This window comes from Carassius gibelio, chromosome B25 (genome assembly GCF_023724105.1).
Source record: "Carassius gibelio isolate Cgi1373 ecotype wild population from Czech Republic chromosome B25, carGib1.2-hapl.c, whole genome shotgun sequence".
Classification (NCBI taxonomy): Eukaryota; Metazoa; Chordata; class Actinopteri; order Cypriniformes; family Cyprinidae; genus Carassius; species Carassius gibelio.
The window spans coordinates 6,725,603-6,744,485 of record NC_068420.1 but is presented as its reverse complement, the minus strand read 5'-3'; the positions used below and the strand labels follow the sequence as shown (position 1 = coordinate 6,744,485).

Here is an 18,883-nt window from a genome sequence, read left to right as displayed (position 1 = left end):
GTTCATTCATCATCTAGTCAGACATTAACATAATATTAGCATAATTAACATGCGTGTGTCACTGACCAGAGGGCTGTTAAACATTGTTCACACATCTCCTCTGGCATGTTTGACATTTTAAAGTGCTGAGCGTGTAGCTTACAGCGCAGGTAGAGCTGCACACGGTCAGTAATTATACAACATGCTAGCCTCGGGTACAGGAACTTTGGAGATAATTATTATATTAAAACTGCACTCACATCCACTCCACTACACCCAAATGATTAGAAAAGAGAATTAAAAGATGAGATTCAGTGTGATTTCCCTTCAAGTACATCCACGAGGACAATCAAATTGCAGCTAATGTTAGCAACTGCATGCTAACATGCTACTTGTGCTATTTCTGCAGGATGAACTACGGGTATATTGAATTTTAGTACTATGCACAGATGACTTCCTATATTTGATTCAATGTGCAGTATACAACAGAGCACAGAGTACTGTAACCCACAATGCAATGCAACATCCTTTAAAAATATTAGAAGTAATATTAGCTATAATAGCTATGTGAGGATTTTAAGTGTTTCTGTTACATGTTCACATACTAATTTCTCAAGGTAAATGTAATCTCAGTATAAAAGTAATCTAAAAAGTACTCAGAATACATTACCTAAAATAAGTCATCTAGATGGTAGTTCATCATGTAATCTGTAATCAGTAATGGACTACAATTTGTAAGTAATCTACTGAGCTCTGTGTAACACTGCATGGTTGGATTTGTACTTCTAAAAAATGAATTTTACAGTAAGTGAAGCTTTGATTCCGAGTCGTCTTTGAATCGGCAGATGTTGGGTGTTTAAATTCCTGCTGTTTCTGTCTGTGATACTAAAAATCTGTGAGAATAAGCAGGTGAGAGTGTGTTACTGACAGAATGTCTGTATGAGTTTCTAATTTTGGTGAAACCTCCGAAGCAAACCCAACCTGCAGGAAATATCATTCCTGTCAAGAGGCCATCTTTAAACCTTGTTCATTTGCCTATGACGATAAAATAGAAGCTTTTATGATTTTAAAGTGCTCTATTCCAGTGTCTTTTGAAAAGAAATGAGCACCCTTCAAATGGATAATTACACCTTAATCTTCAGTTCTATAATGAAATCGTGAAACACGCCTGTCAAGAGGAAATCAGAAATGAAAACAACATCGAGAGAGCGAATCTGAGATGTCTCTGTTTGTATGCGTCAGTCGGCATCCTATAAACCCAAAACAGTTATTTTCTATTCATTAGATAAATTAGTCAGAGTGCCTCATTCTGGGAGTTTCCGGATGATTCTGCATCTCTAAAGAAAACCATCATTTTCTCTGCCTGCCTCTTTTTTTCTCTTTCGATAAGTGATTACGGAATTATTTCCAGTACTACGAGGGGGTGAATTTATTTTTATGCTCTCAAATCGCTATAAAAATCTAGAAACGTTGTACAGAATGCATAATATAATTTCAGTGGCACCTTGTTTTCTGTGTGCTCCCTGATAAGATCCTGCAGGCATCTATCTGGTCATCAGCTCCAGTTAGGATCAGACAATGATCACTTTTAAAACCAGCAGTATTAGGCTTTTTTTCTCCTTTAAACTTCTAATTATAATAAATCTCCTTATTTTTTGTCATTTTCTTAAGCCCCCCTTCACACATACTGTGATTATTATCATGGAGGTCATGAGGTTTCTGTACTGTTGGTTGCTAAAAGGAAGCACCCAATGGCTTCCAGTCATTTTGTCGCTGCAAATCACTATGTGTGAACAATATTATTCAGAGAAAATAAAAAATGTTCTTGCTCAGCTCTTACATAGAACTTTCAGAAGGTCTTGTATTACCATAATGACTCCGACAGGGACACAGAAAACCCATTACGATAAAATGACACTGTTTTCTTCCTTGCTGGTTAATATTATTTCACATTAACTGCGCAAACGCCAAAGTTCTCCCTTCAGAGCAAAATAAACAATGCACATTTTTGGTAAAAAAAAATCTCCATAGATTGTTTAATACAACATACCATATTTTCAACAATTCAACATCAATAAAATTGTGTTAATTAAAAAACAGAAAGAAAACAAAATGCATATTACCTTTATTGCACAGAACAATTTAAACATTTTTCATACTAGATTTTTTCACCTTTTTAGGTTTCTGTTTTTTCTTTTGTATAAAAGAATATAATGGACCACATTAATGCACATTATCGTCCTGGGCTGAATGTTGGAGAGGGCAGAGATCATATAAAGATTTATTTGACGTAATAGGATGAAAACAGCAGGTAGACCACAGAGGCAGAGGATCAGAGAACAATTCAGGTGTGTGTGTGTGTGTGTGTGTGTGTGCGCGCGTGTGCATGTGACAGATTAACGCTAAAGTGGATCAGTAAGGGTTAAACCATCTGTGCAGCTTCTCCATCTGCAGCCCTAGTCAACAGTACTAACCACTTAGCGAGGCGAAACCCATCTACACCTGAGCAAAATCCAGTGCATAAACACAGCTCAGTGTCCTTCCACGGAAATCACCTGCCCTGCTTGGCCCAGATTGAACACATACTTAAAACACAGCTGGACTGTGGAGCGAATTCATTTAACCGTTGCATTTTAGCACAAAAACCTGCTTCATACACACTAACCAGTGCATTTTAACCGGTCTCTTTCCAGCAATGTGCCATTGTGCATTCTTTTCAGCGTAAAACATGCCTACTTTCAGTTTACTCCCACTTTTTTATTCACAAACACTGTGCTATTAACTTAAATAGATGTCCTCTCTTGCATGAAGACATCTATCATCGTAACAACCAGCACCGTCTGAGTCCTTAGATGTGCTGAGTTACATTTAAAATGGTTTCTTTGGGCACCGACGCTTCATATAATGTAAAGAAAAATTGATCTGAGACCATAAGACAGGTCTAAGACTAAGACCATTAGACAGGCGCGAGACCATAAGACAGGTGATGAGACCCATGAGACAGATCTGAGAGCATGAGACAGGTGTGAGACCCAACGGCAGCCGCAGGTGAAGGTGATTGGGTGCTGTCGAGCATATTAACACTCTCACCTTTTGATGAAATGATTGATTCTGTTAGGAACTTGCTCGCTTTCGCACATACACACTCTGAGACAGAGCTGTCCATTTTCGGTGTAGCTTCTCAGGCGAATAAAACTTGGAATGGGTTTGTTATATAAAAGTGTGATGCTGCAGTACCGTTAAATGGGTGTAAACCTGACCAGGCACTACAGAAATGTTCACTGCAGGCTACAGTGATCATTTCTACATAAAGCAAAACAGACAACAAAAGTCACATAATTACCGCTGCTTTCACTTGCCAAGCCATTAATCCAACAATAAACGACCTGTACTTGTGTATCCAGATGCTTGAGTCATAAAATCCCCTCGGCTTATCCAACAAATGCATTAAAATACGGGTTTGAAAGCAAAATGAGAACTAAACAGCAGAGTACAGATACAAAGAAAGAAATGTGCGGTGAAAGTTGCACTATACACATATTTCTCTATTGCAGGAATTGAAATGCAATCTATTATATTCCATTTTCTGTTGTTAGATGAATTTGGGCAGCTGTTAGGTGTGTTAAATGTGCTTTTCACCCCTGATTTATCTACTGTTATTCTGTCATAAAACTATTCATGCAAGTAGAAAACAAGAAAAGAAATGGGTTAAACAAATAAACAAACAAACAAAAAGGATGTGGGCAGAAGGACAGCAGGGAGAAGGATGCTCTGCCTTTGCATTGTGGAGGTTGACACAAAACATTTTGGAGGTTCGGTTTTTCCTTTTTTTTCATGTTTTTTTGCCCATAAAAATCCACAGGAACTGAAGTGTTTTAAAACAAAATCCTCTCTCAAAGATATTGGTCCCTGTAGGCTGAGTTTAAGCGGCCATCACAGAGGAGAGCGCATGAGGACATTTTCCCCCTCCCATGTTCAATATTGAACAAAAGCAAGACCTCTGTGCCGCACATCCATCTTTAGAAAGGGGGAAAAACACCCCTCCTCTATGGGGAGCTCGTCAGAGCCAGAGGTTGTTCAGGCAGGGAATCTTTTGTTTTTATCTTTATGAGTCTTTTTTTTTTTTGAAAGGGTCTTTTGAGCTCCCTGGCTGGATTATATCATTTTCATGTTAAATTTCCGAGGGGCATCGGCGCCGCTGCTGCTCATCCCAGCGTCTGATTTGCGCGGGACGTACTCTATCTCAATGTTGTGTTTGCTGTTGCCTTTGCCTCTGCTCCAAAGGAAGAGCAGAACAAGGCAGAACAGAACCACACCCAAAAAGGAGATGAAGCCCATGGTGGTGGCGATGATTAGCGTCTTTATATCAAATGGGAACGGGACTGTTGCTCTTGTTCCATTGGCTCCATTGTCGTTGGGTTGGTTGGAGATAAATGCCAAGGTTTTGTTGGGCTGGTTGGGCCAGTCTGGCGAGTAACTGTGGACGTGAAGGTGGGCCAAAGCGGTGTCGTTTCCACCGGCATTGCTAGCAATGCACACATATGTCCCATTGTCCTGAATCTGAGCGTAGCGCACCTCCAAGGTGCCATCCGGGAAAACAGTGAGCCGTCCTATCGTTTTCGTTGTGATGAACTGTTTTTGTGGGGAAAGCCACATGATGACGGGTGTCGGGTCTCCATCTGCTTGGCAGATAAAGTGGACGGTGGTGCCTTCGTCAACGAACTTCTGCTGGGGTTTCCGGTCTCGGATCCTAGACTTGCGACACGTGAAGTAATTGGGTTGCAGCACGTCAGGGAAGTCCTTGAACTCTTTTCCCTGAACGAACTCGGGTGAGGAGCAAGTCGGCTGCTGGCGGTTGAAGTTGAGCCTCCAGCGGCGTCGGAAAACCCATAGCAGACGGCAGTCACAGGCCAGCGGGTTGTCGTACAACGCAAGGGTCTCCAGGTTCCCCACTGAATGGAACACAGACTCCTCCAGGGTGCTAAGGGAGTTGCTGGACACATTTAGGACTTTCAGGTAGTTCAGTCCTCTGAAGGAATAGGGCTCAATCATCGTCAGTCGACCGCCCACCAAGTGGAACTCTTGCAGTCTGAGCAGGTCATGGAGCCGGTTGCCTTCGATCATCTGAATAGGATTGTAGGACATGTTAAGGAAACGAAGATAAACCAGGTGCCGCAAAGCCAAATACGGAATTGATGTCAAGTTTGCATTAGTGATCGTTAGGGAGGTAAGATTCAATCCGTACAAGCAGTTGGTGGTCATGGTATCCAGGTAGGGCCAGTTGGCGATCTCCAGCACTTTGAGACGGTAGAGCCGCTTGAAGCTGTAGTCTCTGATGCTGTTGATGTTGAGGTTTCGTAAGCGCAGCATGACCAAGCTGTGCAGGTGCGTGAAGGCCTCTGTCGGGACAGAGGTCAGGTTGCACTTTTCGAGCGTGAGCTGCTCCAGGCTGCTGAGGCCGTGAAACGCCCTGTGGGATATGAAGACAAGGTCATTATCCCCAACCTCCAGAGAGCGCAAGTTGTAGAGGTCCTGGAACATGTAGTCCAGCAGAATTACGATCTTATTTTCACTGATGTCCAGCTTTGTTAGGTTACTGAGGCCCGTGAACACTCCCAGCTGGATGAGCTTCAGCTTGTTGCTGCGCAGTCCCAGACTCTGCAGGCCATAGAGGTTGTTAAAGGCCCCTGGCTCAATAGTCGAGATGGTGTTTTCATTGAGCTCCAGCTCTTCCAGCTGTGGGAAGGCAGAGAACTCATCTGGGTTGATAGTTTTGATTCGATTCTTGCTGAGGTCCAGGTGTCGTGTTTCAGATGGGATTCCCTCTGGAACAGACATCAGCTTCTTGCGGTGGCATAGGACAGAACGCTCCTGAGCATTGCACTCGCAGCGTGATGGGCAGCCCGTGGCAGAGCCAGACAGCACTGTGCCCAGCATTAAGATTAGAATGGGCTGCCAGCATGCCACAAGGAAGCTGTGCCCACTCACTTCCCCTGCTACCATCCTACCGGTTACCTGCACAGAGAAAGAAAAAGAGAAAAATAGTGCTGAGTTATAAAATATGAAATTCAAGGCATCCAAATCAATAAACAATTATACCACACAGCATTGACTGAACTTCTGTTGCGTTATTTTCTTTGGCGGGCAGGATATGGCTCTAAAACATGAATGAATTGTGTATTCATTGAATACTATTCATTGAATGAGTGGAGAGGGTAAAAGAGTGTTTTACTAAGAGTTTAACTAATATAGCAGAAAACATTTTCCATTTTCCAAAGTGTCAACTGAGTTTCATTAAATTATAGGCTCATAAAACTACTTTACTAAGAATTGTTAAATTATTCTGAACTTAGTCAGAGCTGTGAAAAGGAAGAACCAATGTCGTGTACTTGCATAATTGCCTTGAATTGCAAATTGGAACTTTTTGATTCTATCTCCTTTGTTTTGACCCCAGCTAGTTCAACTTCAAAAGCTTTTAACACACAGTAGCACTTGTGCTAACTGAGCTCAGGGACTTGACTTGGAATCCATTGCAAAGGTTACATCACCATCATAAAATATTTATGAATCCTCTAAACCTCTGGTGCACCTAACACAGCTGGGCAGTGAGTTAGAGGGCTGTTCCTGTTTCCCAACCTGCCTTTTCACTCTTAAACACTCTAAAAGTGTTCACACTTCCATGTCTGGGATCCATAAGAAATGATGGCATGGAGGCATTTGTGTGAATTTATCCGCAAGAAATCCACTTCACAGGAAGTCAGGAGGTACGCGCATGAAATAGCTAGCATATACCATCTGTGAGAGAGACCAGAAGATGGGGAATTGGTTTAAGAACGATCTGAAACACTCTCGCTCTCTGATGAATTACTAAAAGACATGCTGACCATTGAAATCTGTACACAGAGATTCTAATGCTTCCTGAATCAGCAAAACCTCCCCACTATTTATGCATAACTGCCATTGTTGTGAGGTTTAGCTTCTTAGTTTTGGTTTGGTCGAGTCTTCCATGCACTTAGACCATGATAAAAGTCTTCAAAATAACAGCAGAAACACAACTACAAGATAAAACAGACTTGTTAGACAATCTTCAGAAATTCATCTTTAAGTGGAAACTGTCCCAAAACCGAGTAAGCCACCTTGCCTACATATACATCATCCAATTAAAACCTCATAAGGGACTGATTCTGAATGCTACACAAGCAGCAGCTTCAAATGTTAGCATGTTACTAAGCCCTGCTGTTCGCATGCTGCTAAGCTAATGATGCCATACCATCCACCTTATTCCTCAATGCAGAAGTAAGCCTATGGGCGATACTTTTGGTTCATTAGCTGCTTTATGGAAATAACGAGAAGAATAACAATGTGCAGTAAACGGTAAAACTGATGAGGATGACACCGGAAGCCAGTCCCATCAAAATTACAAAAATGTTTGCATAGATAGCACATAGAAATTGCCTTAAAATGCTGTCTAAGTAGGCAGCTCACAGAAAACAGAGCTTGCATGTCTCAGGGTTTTACTTTTTCTGTTCTTTTTTTTTGATTTGCTGTCACGCTATTCTCTGCCGACCTGTCGTGTCTCTGATTATGGTTTCATAACCACCTACACAGCACTGGAATAGTTCTTTTGAGAGTCTTCATTTCCTGTTCTTGTAACACAACATCGCTGTCTAATGATCTTAAAAAAAGATGTACAACTTGCATTAGAAAGACTGACGTCAGTGATGATTGCTTCTGACCTAAAAGACTGGTAAATACTATGCATTGTGATACTGATATCAGAAACCCCCCACAAGCAAAGGACTTTTCAGCTCGAAGAACTTGTAGAGCTTTAAAATGGTTCTTTAGGGAATCACAAATCTTGAAACACAATGACCATTAAACAGAGTCATTGGTGTGCAGGAGAACTTGACCCACCCACATAAACACAAAATACATAAATGTGACCCTGGACCACAAAACCAGTCTTAAGCCGCCCGCTGGGGTTTATTTTTAGCAATAGCCAAAAAACATTGTATGGGCCAAAATTATTGATTATTCTTTCATGCCCAAAATCATTAGGATATTAAGATCATGTATCATTAAGATATTTTGTAAATTTCCTACTGTAAATATATAAAAACTACATTTTTGATTAATACACTAATATGCATTGCTAAGAAATCATTTGGACAACTTTAAAGGTGATTTCTTTTTGCACCCTCGGGCTCCAGATTTTCAAATAGTTGTATCTCGGCCAAAAATGTACACATAAGACGGGTTTGTGGTCCAGGGTCACATATCTCCAAGATGAGCTTGTTACAAAAAGCTAAAAACAGAAAAGATCTTGTTAGCAAATTCCCAGCGCAAATTAAAAGTAAGATATCCTCTGATTAATTGGCATGCATCCAATATACGGTGTTCCACAAAATAATTCACATCTATGTGAATAAATATTTATATGGATTCATAAGGAAATTACTGTATATGAAACTTACAAATGTGTGTATAAATATCTGCATACATTCAGGTAGTCAACAAGACTATTTCCCGTTCTAAAGGAATATGTATAGGAAGTGATTCACAAACATTTTAGGCCAATTTGGATTTTTGTTTGTAATTTGTTATGAATAAACTGCAGTGATCTAAGTGTGAGCCCCAGTTGTTCATCAGGATCAATAATGAAGCCACTGAAGGGTTGAGTTTGGCTGGAAGCATTCAGCATGTGGCCCAGAGGCCCTGTGTTAAACCGTTAGTGCTGTTGAGGGGAGGCTGGGTTCTGTTCAAAGCAAATTAAGCAGCCTACAGTGTGTGCTGCCAAAACCTGAGAACATATGTAAATGTTCTTCATACGTATCTGACATGAAAGAACTATCACCGCTGTCTGGTCATCAGGCTAGCAACAAGCTGAAACATTATTCAGCTAATGATCTGTCTCTGGAAATCTTATCAAATAGCATTATGTATTATCCCACAGTGAAAAACTGAAAAGAAATGCCTGATTGCTAAGCCCTCCTACTGAAAATCCCATTGTTGGAGTCTATGACCTTTCATCCCCTGTAAAAAATAAAAATAAATAAAGGCAGCATGTCAAATAATGACGTTAGTGCACAAAGTAATGCAATAGGGTAGTTTGTTTGAGACTGTAAAAAGTTACACACCTAAAGGTAACAAATACCAACCCGATCACATGGCAATTCGTACATTTTTCACAAGGTGGCTTATTCAAATCGTACATATTTTATGAGTTGCACACTTCGTATGATTTTGTACGAATGACCTACACCTAACCCCGCCCCTAAACCTAACCGTCACTGGGATCGTATAAAATCGTACAAATAAGCCACCTCATAAAATTTGTACGAATTGGTCGTGAGATAGCGTTGGAAATAATGCAGTTTGGTAACATATCTAATTTGCTGCATTAGTGTGTAAAGTAACAACAAAGTTGTATGTACACAAGTTGTATGTAGCACACAAGATAATGCAGGAAGTTAGAGTGTAATAACTTATAATGCAGAACACCAGAAGGTAAAGTAATGTGATGGCAAATGATTTTAAGTACTGCAATATGGTAGTGTATCAAGTAATGCAGTTAGGTAGCATGGAAGTAACATGGTAAGTTAGTATGTAACGTAATGCTGGAAGGTGATTTGTAAAGCAATGCGGTGAGGGAGTTCCTAGTGAACATGACAAAGTTGCTTCCTGTCTATTCTGACGTGATCATATTTCTATCTGTTGCGTCACTTACTATTATATTATATATTAATACATCTGAATCCATCACAGTAAGACTAATGCAGTCTGGAGCAGGACGTAGTTTCCCAGCAGCAACAATCCCACTAAAAGACAGCAGCTAAATACCTGAGCAGCAGAATCCTCCTCACATCTGTCACTGCTAAAGGAACAGCACGCTAAGAGTCTAATCTAGTTCAGAATCAGCCTGTTCGCTAATCCTGTATACACACACACGCGCATGGTGCACTAACACACAGACAGGCGGACTTATTTTACCTCAGCTTCATGTAGGTCAGTTCGGCACACAGACACCTCACAGGACAGAGTTAAACACACACTTGGACAAGAATAACACACCTCAGTCCGGCTCATCCGTAAATCAATCTGATTAATTGACTTAACGAAGCTCTGCTGCCACTATTTAGAAGACTTTGAGTCTTCCAAGTGACTTAAATCTCCTGAATCCGTTCACCAAAACATCAAGTACAGATTGTTTGCCAATTAATTAAATAAAAATTGCTTACAATTATGCATTAAATAGTATTTCTGCATTTTTAATGAGTAAAAAAATGATCCCTCAAGGAATCCCTCAATAATGGCTCAAAATGTGCTTAGATTTGATACCGAGATACCAAGCCTGCATTTCAAAATCTGAGATATGACAATGAACTCTCATTAAATGTTTCTCAAAAATGTCCCGATTCAAGAAATGACCCGAGTCGCCATCCATTCATTTTAATGCACTACACTTCTAATGTATATGAATAATTATCTCATTAGAGTGGATTTTCATTTCTCTTTATGATTTTTAAAGGTGCAATAGGCGATTTCAGAGGACTATCAAAGCATAAGATCCCACTCTCCCTCCAAATCACGCTCCAAAGCCACCACTGCCTCCTCCAAAATGAATGAATGAATGAATGAAATGCCGTCAGATTATTTCATGTCTCATTCACCAGTGAGAAAACATTACAGCAAAAAAACGCAAAATATTATACAAATAGCGCCTTTTTTTCAAGTGTAATGGAACACGCTGATTACTCTGTGTGTCTGTGTGAACATGGTGCACAGAGGTATACAAATACAAACATTGATACGTTTCAAATCCATTCAGCAAATCTCTGGGTCTGGCGGCAGCACTTTAGCTGTAGCTTAGCATAGATCATTAAATCTGATTAGACCTTTAGCATCTCACTCAAAAATGACCAAAGCGTTTCAATATATTTCCTTTTTAAAACTCGACTCTTCTGTAGTTCCATCGTTTACTAAGACCAATGGAAAATGAAAAGTTGCCATTTTCTAGGCTGATAAGGCTAGGAACTATACTCTCATTGCAGCGTAATAATCAAGTAGTTTCGCTTTCACAATGAAACACCCCGAGACTCCACGACATGGCAGCGATGGCAACAGAGAGAATAAAAGTTACGCCTTCTTTCTTTGCGTGAACATTTGGGCGGGGTTATGCAAATCTTCCCACATCGTGATGTAGACATGTGGGGGCGTGTTAAAATTAGACGTTTAGGTGAGTGTGGTTGACTGTTAACTTTTATAGAGAATATCTCTTTTAAATTTGAGACTTAAGTCTTTACAACTTTATAGATTTTCTTCATGCACCAAGAGCTTGTAACAATCCAAAGATAAAGGAAAAATTTAAATCGCATCATATGACCCCTTTAACTCTAGGGGAGTTGGAAAATGAGCCTATTTTCAATATAGTGGAGTATTCCTTTAAGTCTCCTGAGGTGTAAAAGAACAACATCTGTGCAACAAAATGTTCCTCTGGGCTCCTCTTTAAAGTCAGCCTTTGAAGGTAAAAACAACTAACAAACCAGTCACAACACTGCAACAGAGCGCCTTCATTTAAATACAAAACAAGTGTCAGGAATGAGATCGTATCATTCATTTAAAACTTTTGTGCACGGGACGCAGTGTTCAAGATCGCAAACGCACTCCATTTCTCATGGTCCGTGGCTGAATCCGCTCATTTATTTGTTGCACTTGCTGCAGAATCAGCAGAGTGTGACTGAGTGTTCCCTCATTAGAGACCCTCTACTTGCCTCTCCGCTATTATTGCGTCTGTAAAGTAACTGGCTCAGGGAGTGCTAACAGTACACTAGGTTTCTATTCAGAGCTTCAGATCTGCCACTGACCTTCTAAAAACACCTCCACCCAGAAAATCTAGCTCCATTCTACAGCCCTAACAGCTCCTCAGAGCTCAAACGTCTCAGATTCCCACTCTCCCCGCTCTGTCACTCTCTGTTTTTCTCTCTCTGAGGAGAGGGAGACACATTGACCCTGAAGCTGCAGGAAAAGAAGCATCAACACGAGTCCACAATGGCAGCTGGAATCTGGAATAACGAGGTCCAACACACAAGACGTCAGAGCACTGAGGAATCAATCACACAGGGCACGTTTTCTGGCTGAGTGTGAGATGAGGGTTTTAAAAGCGGGATGTACACACAAGCATAGGCTAGACTGCAAACGCTAGCCTCACTGTCTATCGTATACGAAGCAAGCTAGCTTCTGTGGCAGCAACCTAACAGAAATGGAGGCTCGTGAGTAATTGATCTGATACGCTCTTAATGGGCAGAAACTCCATTAACGATCCCTTTCTGGCCATTAACTGACTTGCCTTAAAGGGACACTCATAGCTGATTCCACTAGAGTTTGACGTTAATATATCGCCAAGCTAATGACTTGAAACTCTTATACACAAAACTATTTTATTTTATTTTAAAAGTCATTAAAAAAATGAAACAGCACACTTTTCACTTTTTACATTGTCTTAAACATAACCTTATCTTAGCTATGATTTTATTCTTAAACTTTTGTGAAATTGTTTCAATTAGTTGGAGAAAATATCTTTTAGATTCATAGAGAGAGAGAGACAATAACTACGGAAACCTCAAATTACAACTGATCAAGTCTATAGAGTGATGAAATTGCATTTTGAACCGGTAATCACGCTCTGCATGCAGGAGGAGGAGGCCTGGAGATGTGATGCAGAAATGCACGCTGGGAAATTGATTGTTTGCATTGCATCTGCCGAACAGAGACATTTAGAGATAAGTGCAGTCAGTCTGATGCACCATGGGCAAATTCACATGCACATGACCAGCAGGTTTCCCTCGTACAGAGACCCCCTGACTGACTCCACTTGACCTCCTCAGACCCCTCGATCAGCAGTCATGCAGTTTTCATGACTATTTTTTTTTTGCCAATTTGTTTAACGTGAAGAAAGGAAAAGAAAGCCTAGGGGGTTTAACTATGATCAACAATAAATACAGTAAAATTGTGACATACAACCATTTAAAATGGTCTGTTTGGATATATTTTAAAATCTAATTTATTTCTGTGATGCAACGCTGAATTCTGAGCATCATTACTCCAGTCTTCAGTGTCACATGATCCTTCAGAAATCATTCTGATTGTAATGATCAGATGTTTTTTTATTCTACATCGTTATACACAAACTGATCTGGTATGACCCCAAAAGATACAAAATGATGAATAATGTTGTATAATACATAATACGCACTAGGAAACCGTCCTATAGCATCTGTGTGTGTGTGTGTGTGTGTTTCTGAGTGTGTGGGTTTCTCGGTTCGGTCTATCTCATGACTCATTCGCTGTTCCCCAAAGCGTCTCCCTTTTCATTTATTCGGAGTGCGAGAGAAATTTATCTAGCTAAAAAGGAAGGAGCGCATATGTTTCCACAGACAGGTGTTACTTTAATGCAGAACCTGAAACGAGGTGATCGCTCGTGTCCTTTTACACTGCTGCTGTTTTTCAGAATATGCTTCAACAGACGTCATTCTTCCTGTATGTGCATGTTATGTAACGTCAGTACATAACCTGTAAAAGTTGACTGAGTCATTTTCAGTCCCTGCTGTCGGTTTATCCCCTGCTGGAAAATCCAGGTAGATGTTCTGGAACATGCTAGCTGGTAATTAGTTTGTCCAGCTACCAGTTCATGCTGTTTTTAACACAGTGGCTAATGTCTGAATGGAAACCAGCTACCTACCGTGTTTCAAAACAATGCTAGCATGTTAAGTTGTCAGAATTAGCTGGATGTGAACAAACTGAACACGTTCACCCAGGATAAGGCATTGTAAAGTAACTCGGCAGTTAAAATGCACACCAATTTTCTCATGAATATGGTTTTGTATCTTGAACATTGTCTGTTATTTAATGTAGTACATTTATACAGTGCACAGCTGTATCCTAAATGTATTTAGCTTTAAAGATCTATTCTATTATATTGTATTCTGTTCTAATGATGGCTGAAGATAAACCCTGACAGGGTCCATATAAAATATAGATACAGATATTGATTTAGTTTGTGCAAGGCTCTTCAGTCCACACCCACGAGCAATTTTCTTTAATAACAGTGTGTTTCTTGTCAGAGCGACTCATTATAGAGTGTCATTTTAAAGAGTTAACTGCCGCACTGCCTGATTCACTCTTAGCTCTGGTTTAGATGAAATAGAGTCAGACCTGCATCACTAATGACAGGGACGGAGTCAGGCACGTCCGAAACACCAACACAAATGTGCGAAATGACACATTCGGCGCGAGGCGTTTAGATTTGACACTCTTTCAACACCTCTGGAAAAGCTCCTCTTTTTCACCACCGGTTCAAGCGTTTTAGTTTGAACATGTTAATGCCTTGATGCCCATCAACAGTATTGACCGGTATCGACCGACATTCCCTGAAACACAGCTGAAACCAGCCTGAAGTGGCTGCTGGTTTTACATGGTTTCCAGTTGGTCATGTATGGTATATATCTGGAATATGAGCCAATGGTTCGCCCTATAAAGGTTCTTTATTGGCATCAATAATTCTATGAAGAACCTTGAACAGCTATGGAAAATTTCAAATGCAGGAAAGTCTTTACAGTCAAGAAGGTTCTTTAGATTTTCAAAATGTTCTTCAAAATGGTTCTTTTAGGAACTGTTCACTGAAAAAAAAAAGGTTCTTCTATGGCAACACTGCAAAGACCCTCTTTTGGAACCTTTATTTTTAAGAGTGCTGGTAGACTTAGTTAAGATAAATTCAGAGTCTTTATGCTGCCTGGGAGAAAATTATAAAAAAAAAGCTAATTACAAGATGATATCTCCCAATTCCAAGAAAAATGTAAAAATTGCAAGATGTAAACTAGTTAGGACTGGTCGATAATCTACAACAAACAAGCAAACAAACAAATAAACATTTCATCCTACATCAGAAGCCACTAACATATTTGCTTAAAATGGTTTTTGCTTGTAAAAATCTTTGATCTGTGCATATTTCTCTCCTGTTTCAGATGCCAGAATGCCTTGATGGATGCGTTTCTTACAAACACACAGCTTTTCCATTTACCAGACATTAATAGATGAACTGGAGTCATATGGATTACTTGTGGATTATTGTGATGTTTTTAAAAACCATTTGGACTCTAATTCTGACGGCACCCATTCACTACAGATTATTAATTTGTTAGCATGTGACATAAAGTTACATTTCTCCAAACATGTTCTGATGAAGAAACAAACTAATCTTTTATGGCCTTTTATGGCCATCAAATTTTTAGGTGGACTATATCAAATGCTGTGGAATAAACTTTACTCGTACTGAACCCAGAATATTCCTTTAAAGGAATATCCATGGTTTAAATACAAGCTCAAATGACATCTTATGGACTACAAAAAAAAAATATTTTCTCCCAGCAAAATAGGCAGTGACACACTAAAAATGGAAGTAAACAGAGCAAATGCTTTGCATAAATGTGAAGCTTGAATTTTTTGTTAAAGCACTTCCATGAATTATTCAGTAAGAACCGGTTATTATTTGATCTGTGAAGTTCACTAAATTGTCTAGGAGGTGGAGGACTACTTTCTAGATGGATGAACTTCTGCCTTCATTTTTTATGAGTTTGAGCCAACTGAACACGCCTTTCTTTGGAATTCTTTTAAGTTTAAATATTGGATATAACATTATATAAGCAGTTCTACCACAGCAGTTTCATAGTAATACATAAAAATGTAATGAAAGGTCTTTGTGAGTACATTGACTAAATGGAGACATAACGTTTGTACTGTAGCATAGATGGATATACAGATTTAATCTGACAGTAAAACCTGCCGATATTTTTCTTTTTGAAGTCAGTGCTCTCTGAATCGCTACAGCTTTAACCTAGAACATTCCTTTTTCTGGTTTGACCCGGGATCGTTCCAGCAGGGATGCGATTCATAGAGCCAATCGTCTTCCTGCAAATCCATCAGGGAGTTTGTGTAGTGCAAATCGAACTATGCATTCATCTATAATATGGAAAAACTCTTGATATCAGTCCATCATCCATCAACAAGCTTCCTGCCTGTGCTGTTAGCTGTGTCATCCTCTCTCTATCTTTCTGGAAATGGAGCACAACCACACCCCCCTTACTCTTTTCTCTTTAACACTGGCTTCCAGGGTTCTCACACACACACACACACACACACACACACATTTAGCTCAGTTTTCACCAACAGTTTTCTGTCTCTCTCGCTCAGGCTCATAAATCGCGTTGTCTCCAAGCATCTGCTGAACGCCGCACACTCATCGTCTCCTGAAATACAAACCCCTTGGCTGAGATCACATGACCTCTGTAACTCCACCGCCTCTACAACGCTCTTTACCTCTCTTCAGAACACAAACCTCAGCTCGCTTTCTATTTTAGTAGCTGCCGATTGATCTGAATGATTCAGAGGAGATTCAACGATGTAAATCAATCCTACAGAACCACAAAACACACACTCACACACTTCATAGGCTTCTGCATTGGTTAACATTTCACCAGCCCACGGTGCAATGGGCCTGTTTTACCATTATAATATATGGTATGCACTATGTAAACCACATTCCTAAAAACTATTTTACTGACAAAAATATATATTTTTGTTTAATTTTTGTTGCTCAAGTTAAGGGAAAATTGCAAATTGAATGATTTTAATTGAAACATTTAGCACTAACAATTGTTGTCTGAATATTTGGTTTAATTTTCTCAATGACAAAAATGATGACATTTTGACTATTGACTACATTTGATTCAACAAATGTATTAAAAGGCAAAAACAATGACTAAAACAAAAACTTATTTGAACTTTTTATTCATAAAAGGATCCTCAAAAATCTAATAATGAGGAAACATTCATAATAAAAAAAAAATCTTGAGCAGCAAATCAACTTATTAGAATAATTTCTTAAGGATCATTTAACACTGAAGACTGGGGTAATGATGCTGAAAATTGAGCTTTGCATCACAGGAATAGATTGCATTTGAAAATATATTTAAATAGAAAACATTTATCAAATAAATGCAGATTTGGTGAGCATTAAAGACTTCTTTCAAAAACAAGAAATAAATCTCAGTGACCCCAAACTTTTGAACAGTATGCTAGAATGTGTCAACAACATTTTTAAGGTGGGGCTTAGTGAAAGAAATAGAATATGGCCCCTTTAAGACAGCTCTGACACAACTCCTCATTTGATGTTCTCTTGGAAACATGAATTATCTGAACTGATGCTCTTGTGTGGATCTAGGCTAACTGCTGGTGCTATCGGCACATTTACCTCACGCAGTAAATCCAGAAGGACTGCTGATGAATAAACAAATCCAATTAAAGAAAGCGTTAGCCTGGGAATGCTTACCTCAGCCTCTTTAACACACACACACACTCACACACCTTATTAATCTGTGCTTTAAGCAGCATCACCATTGAGCATCACTGCACGACTTCACTGTCCTGAAGAATTTATAACCACTCTGAACTCGGATCACTACGGCCAATCACCTCGAAAATACACACACAAACACACATAGACTTACCCATTACACTGTACACTCAAACACGTACATGTACACACACAAACCTGATGGGTGTTGCCATCTCATTCAGGAAGCAAAACCAGCTGCTGAGCTTCCATCGATCTACTGGCCTGTGAAGAATACTGATTACACACACTGCAATCTGGTTTCCAACACAAGGACTCACACACACACACACTTGAAAATATATTAACAGGCTATGGCTGTATGAGAAGTACTCACACTCTCTGCCTCAGATCTGCATGTTAACCGAAGCCCCGCCCACAGCCATAATACAAGCACCGCCCACCTTTTCAATTAAAATTTTCCTGCAGTGAGAAAATACTCATATTCAACATTCAAAATTCATTCGCAGAATTCCGAATGTGACAACGGTGGCAGTTCATGCAAAAGATATCGCATAAGCAGAAAATATTTTAGTCAAACTGGATTAGGCTACATGTACATCTGGAAATGAAAAGTCTGTATTTAGCCATGAAATTTATAATACGATTTTTCTTCCCATGTAAAAATAACAATAAAGGCTCAAAACAGGTCACTAATTTAGATTTTAGAATTCTGATATGTTAAACAGGTGCATCTCAATAAATTAGAATGTTGTGGAAAAGTTAATTTATTTCAGTAATTCAATTAAAATTGTGAAACTTGTTTTTTTAAATTGTACAATTGTAAAATTGTTTGGCTCTCATTTAACAAAAACCCACCAATTCCCTATCTCAACAAATTAGAATACTTCATAAGACCAATAAAAAAGCTATATATATATATATATATAAAAACATTTTTAGTGAATTGTTGGCCTTCTGGAAAGTATGTTCATTTACTGTGCATGTACTCAATACTTTGTAGGGGCTCCTTTTGCTTTAAATACTGCCTCACTTCGGCGTGGTATGGTGATCAGTTTGTGGCTCTGCTGAGGTGGTATGAAAGCACAGGTTTCTTTGACAGTGGCCTTCAGCTCATCTGCATTTTTTGGTCTCTTGTTTCAAATTTTTCTCTTGACAATATCACCAGTTTGCTGGCCAGTCAAGCACACCAACACCATGGTCACTTAACAAACTTTTGGTGCTTTTGGAAGTGTGGGCAGGTGCCAAATCAGCATCTTCAAAATGCTGGTCAGCAGAAGGAAGGATGAAGTGCTCCAAAATTTATTGGTAAACGGGTGCAGTGACTTTGGTTAAAAAAAAAAAAACACAAAGGACCAACAACAGCAGATGACATTGCGCCCCAAATCATCACAGACTGTGGAAACTTAAGCAACTTGGGCTATGAGCTTCTCCACCCATCATCCAGACCTTGGTTTCCAAATGAAATACAAAACTTGCTCTCATCTGAAAAGAGGA

At 39.5% G+C, this 18,883-nt stretch overlaps 1 protein-coding gene across 3 annotated transcripts in view; it reads right to left on the bottom strand.

Annotated features, from left to right (window-relative positions):
• Positions 1–2,086: 2,086 nt before the first annotated feature.
• LOC128014592 (leucine-rich repeat and immunoglobulin-like domain-containing nogo receptor-interacting protein 1) overlaps positions 2,087–18,883 on the bottom strand; it is an 83,636-nt gene continuing 66,839 nt past the window's right edge. For all 3 annotated transcript variants that reach the window (XM_052598273.1, XM_052598274.1, XM_052598272.1), the window contains one exon: positions 2,087–5,994. In XM_052598273.1, the coding sequence (XP_052454233.1) occupies positions 4,135–5,982 (1,848 nt within the window). In that variant the 5' untranslated portion in view covers positions 5,983–5,994 and the 3' untranslated portion in view covers positions 2,087–4,134. The remainder of the gene's footprint in view (positions 5,995–18,883) is intronic.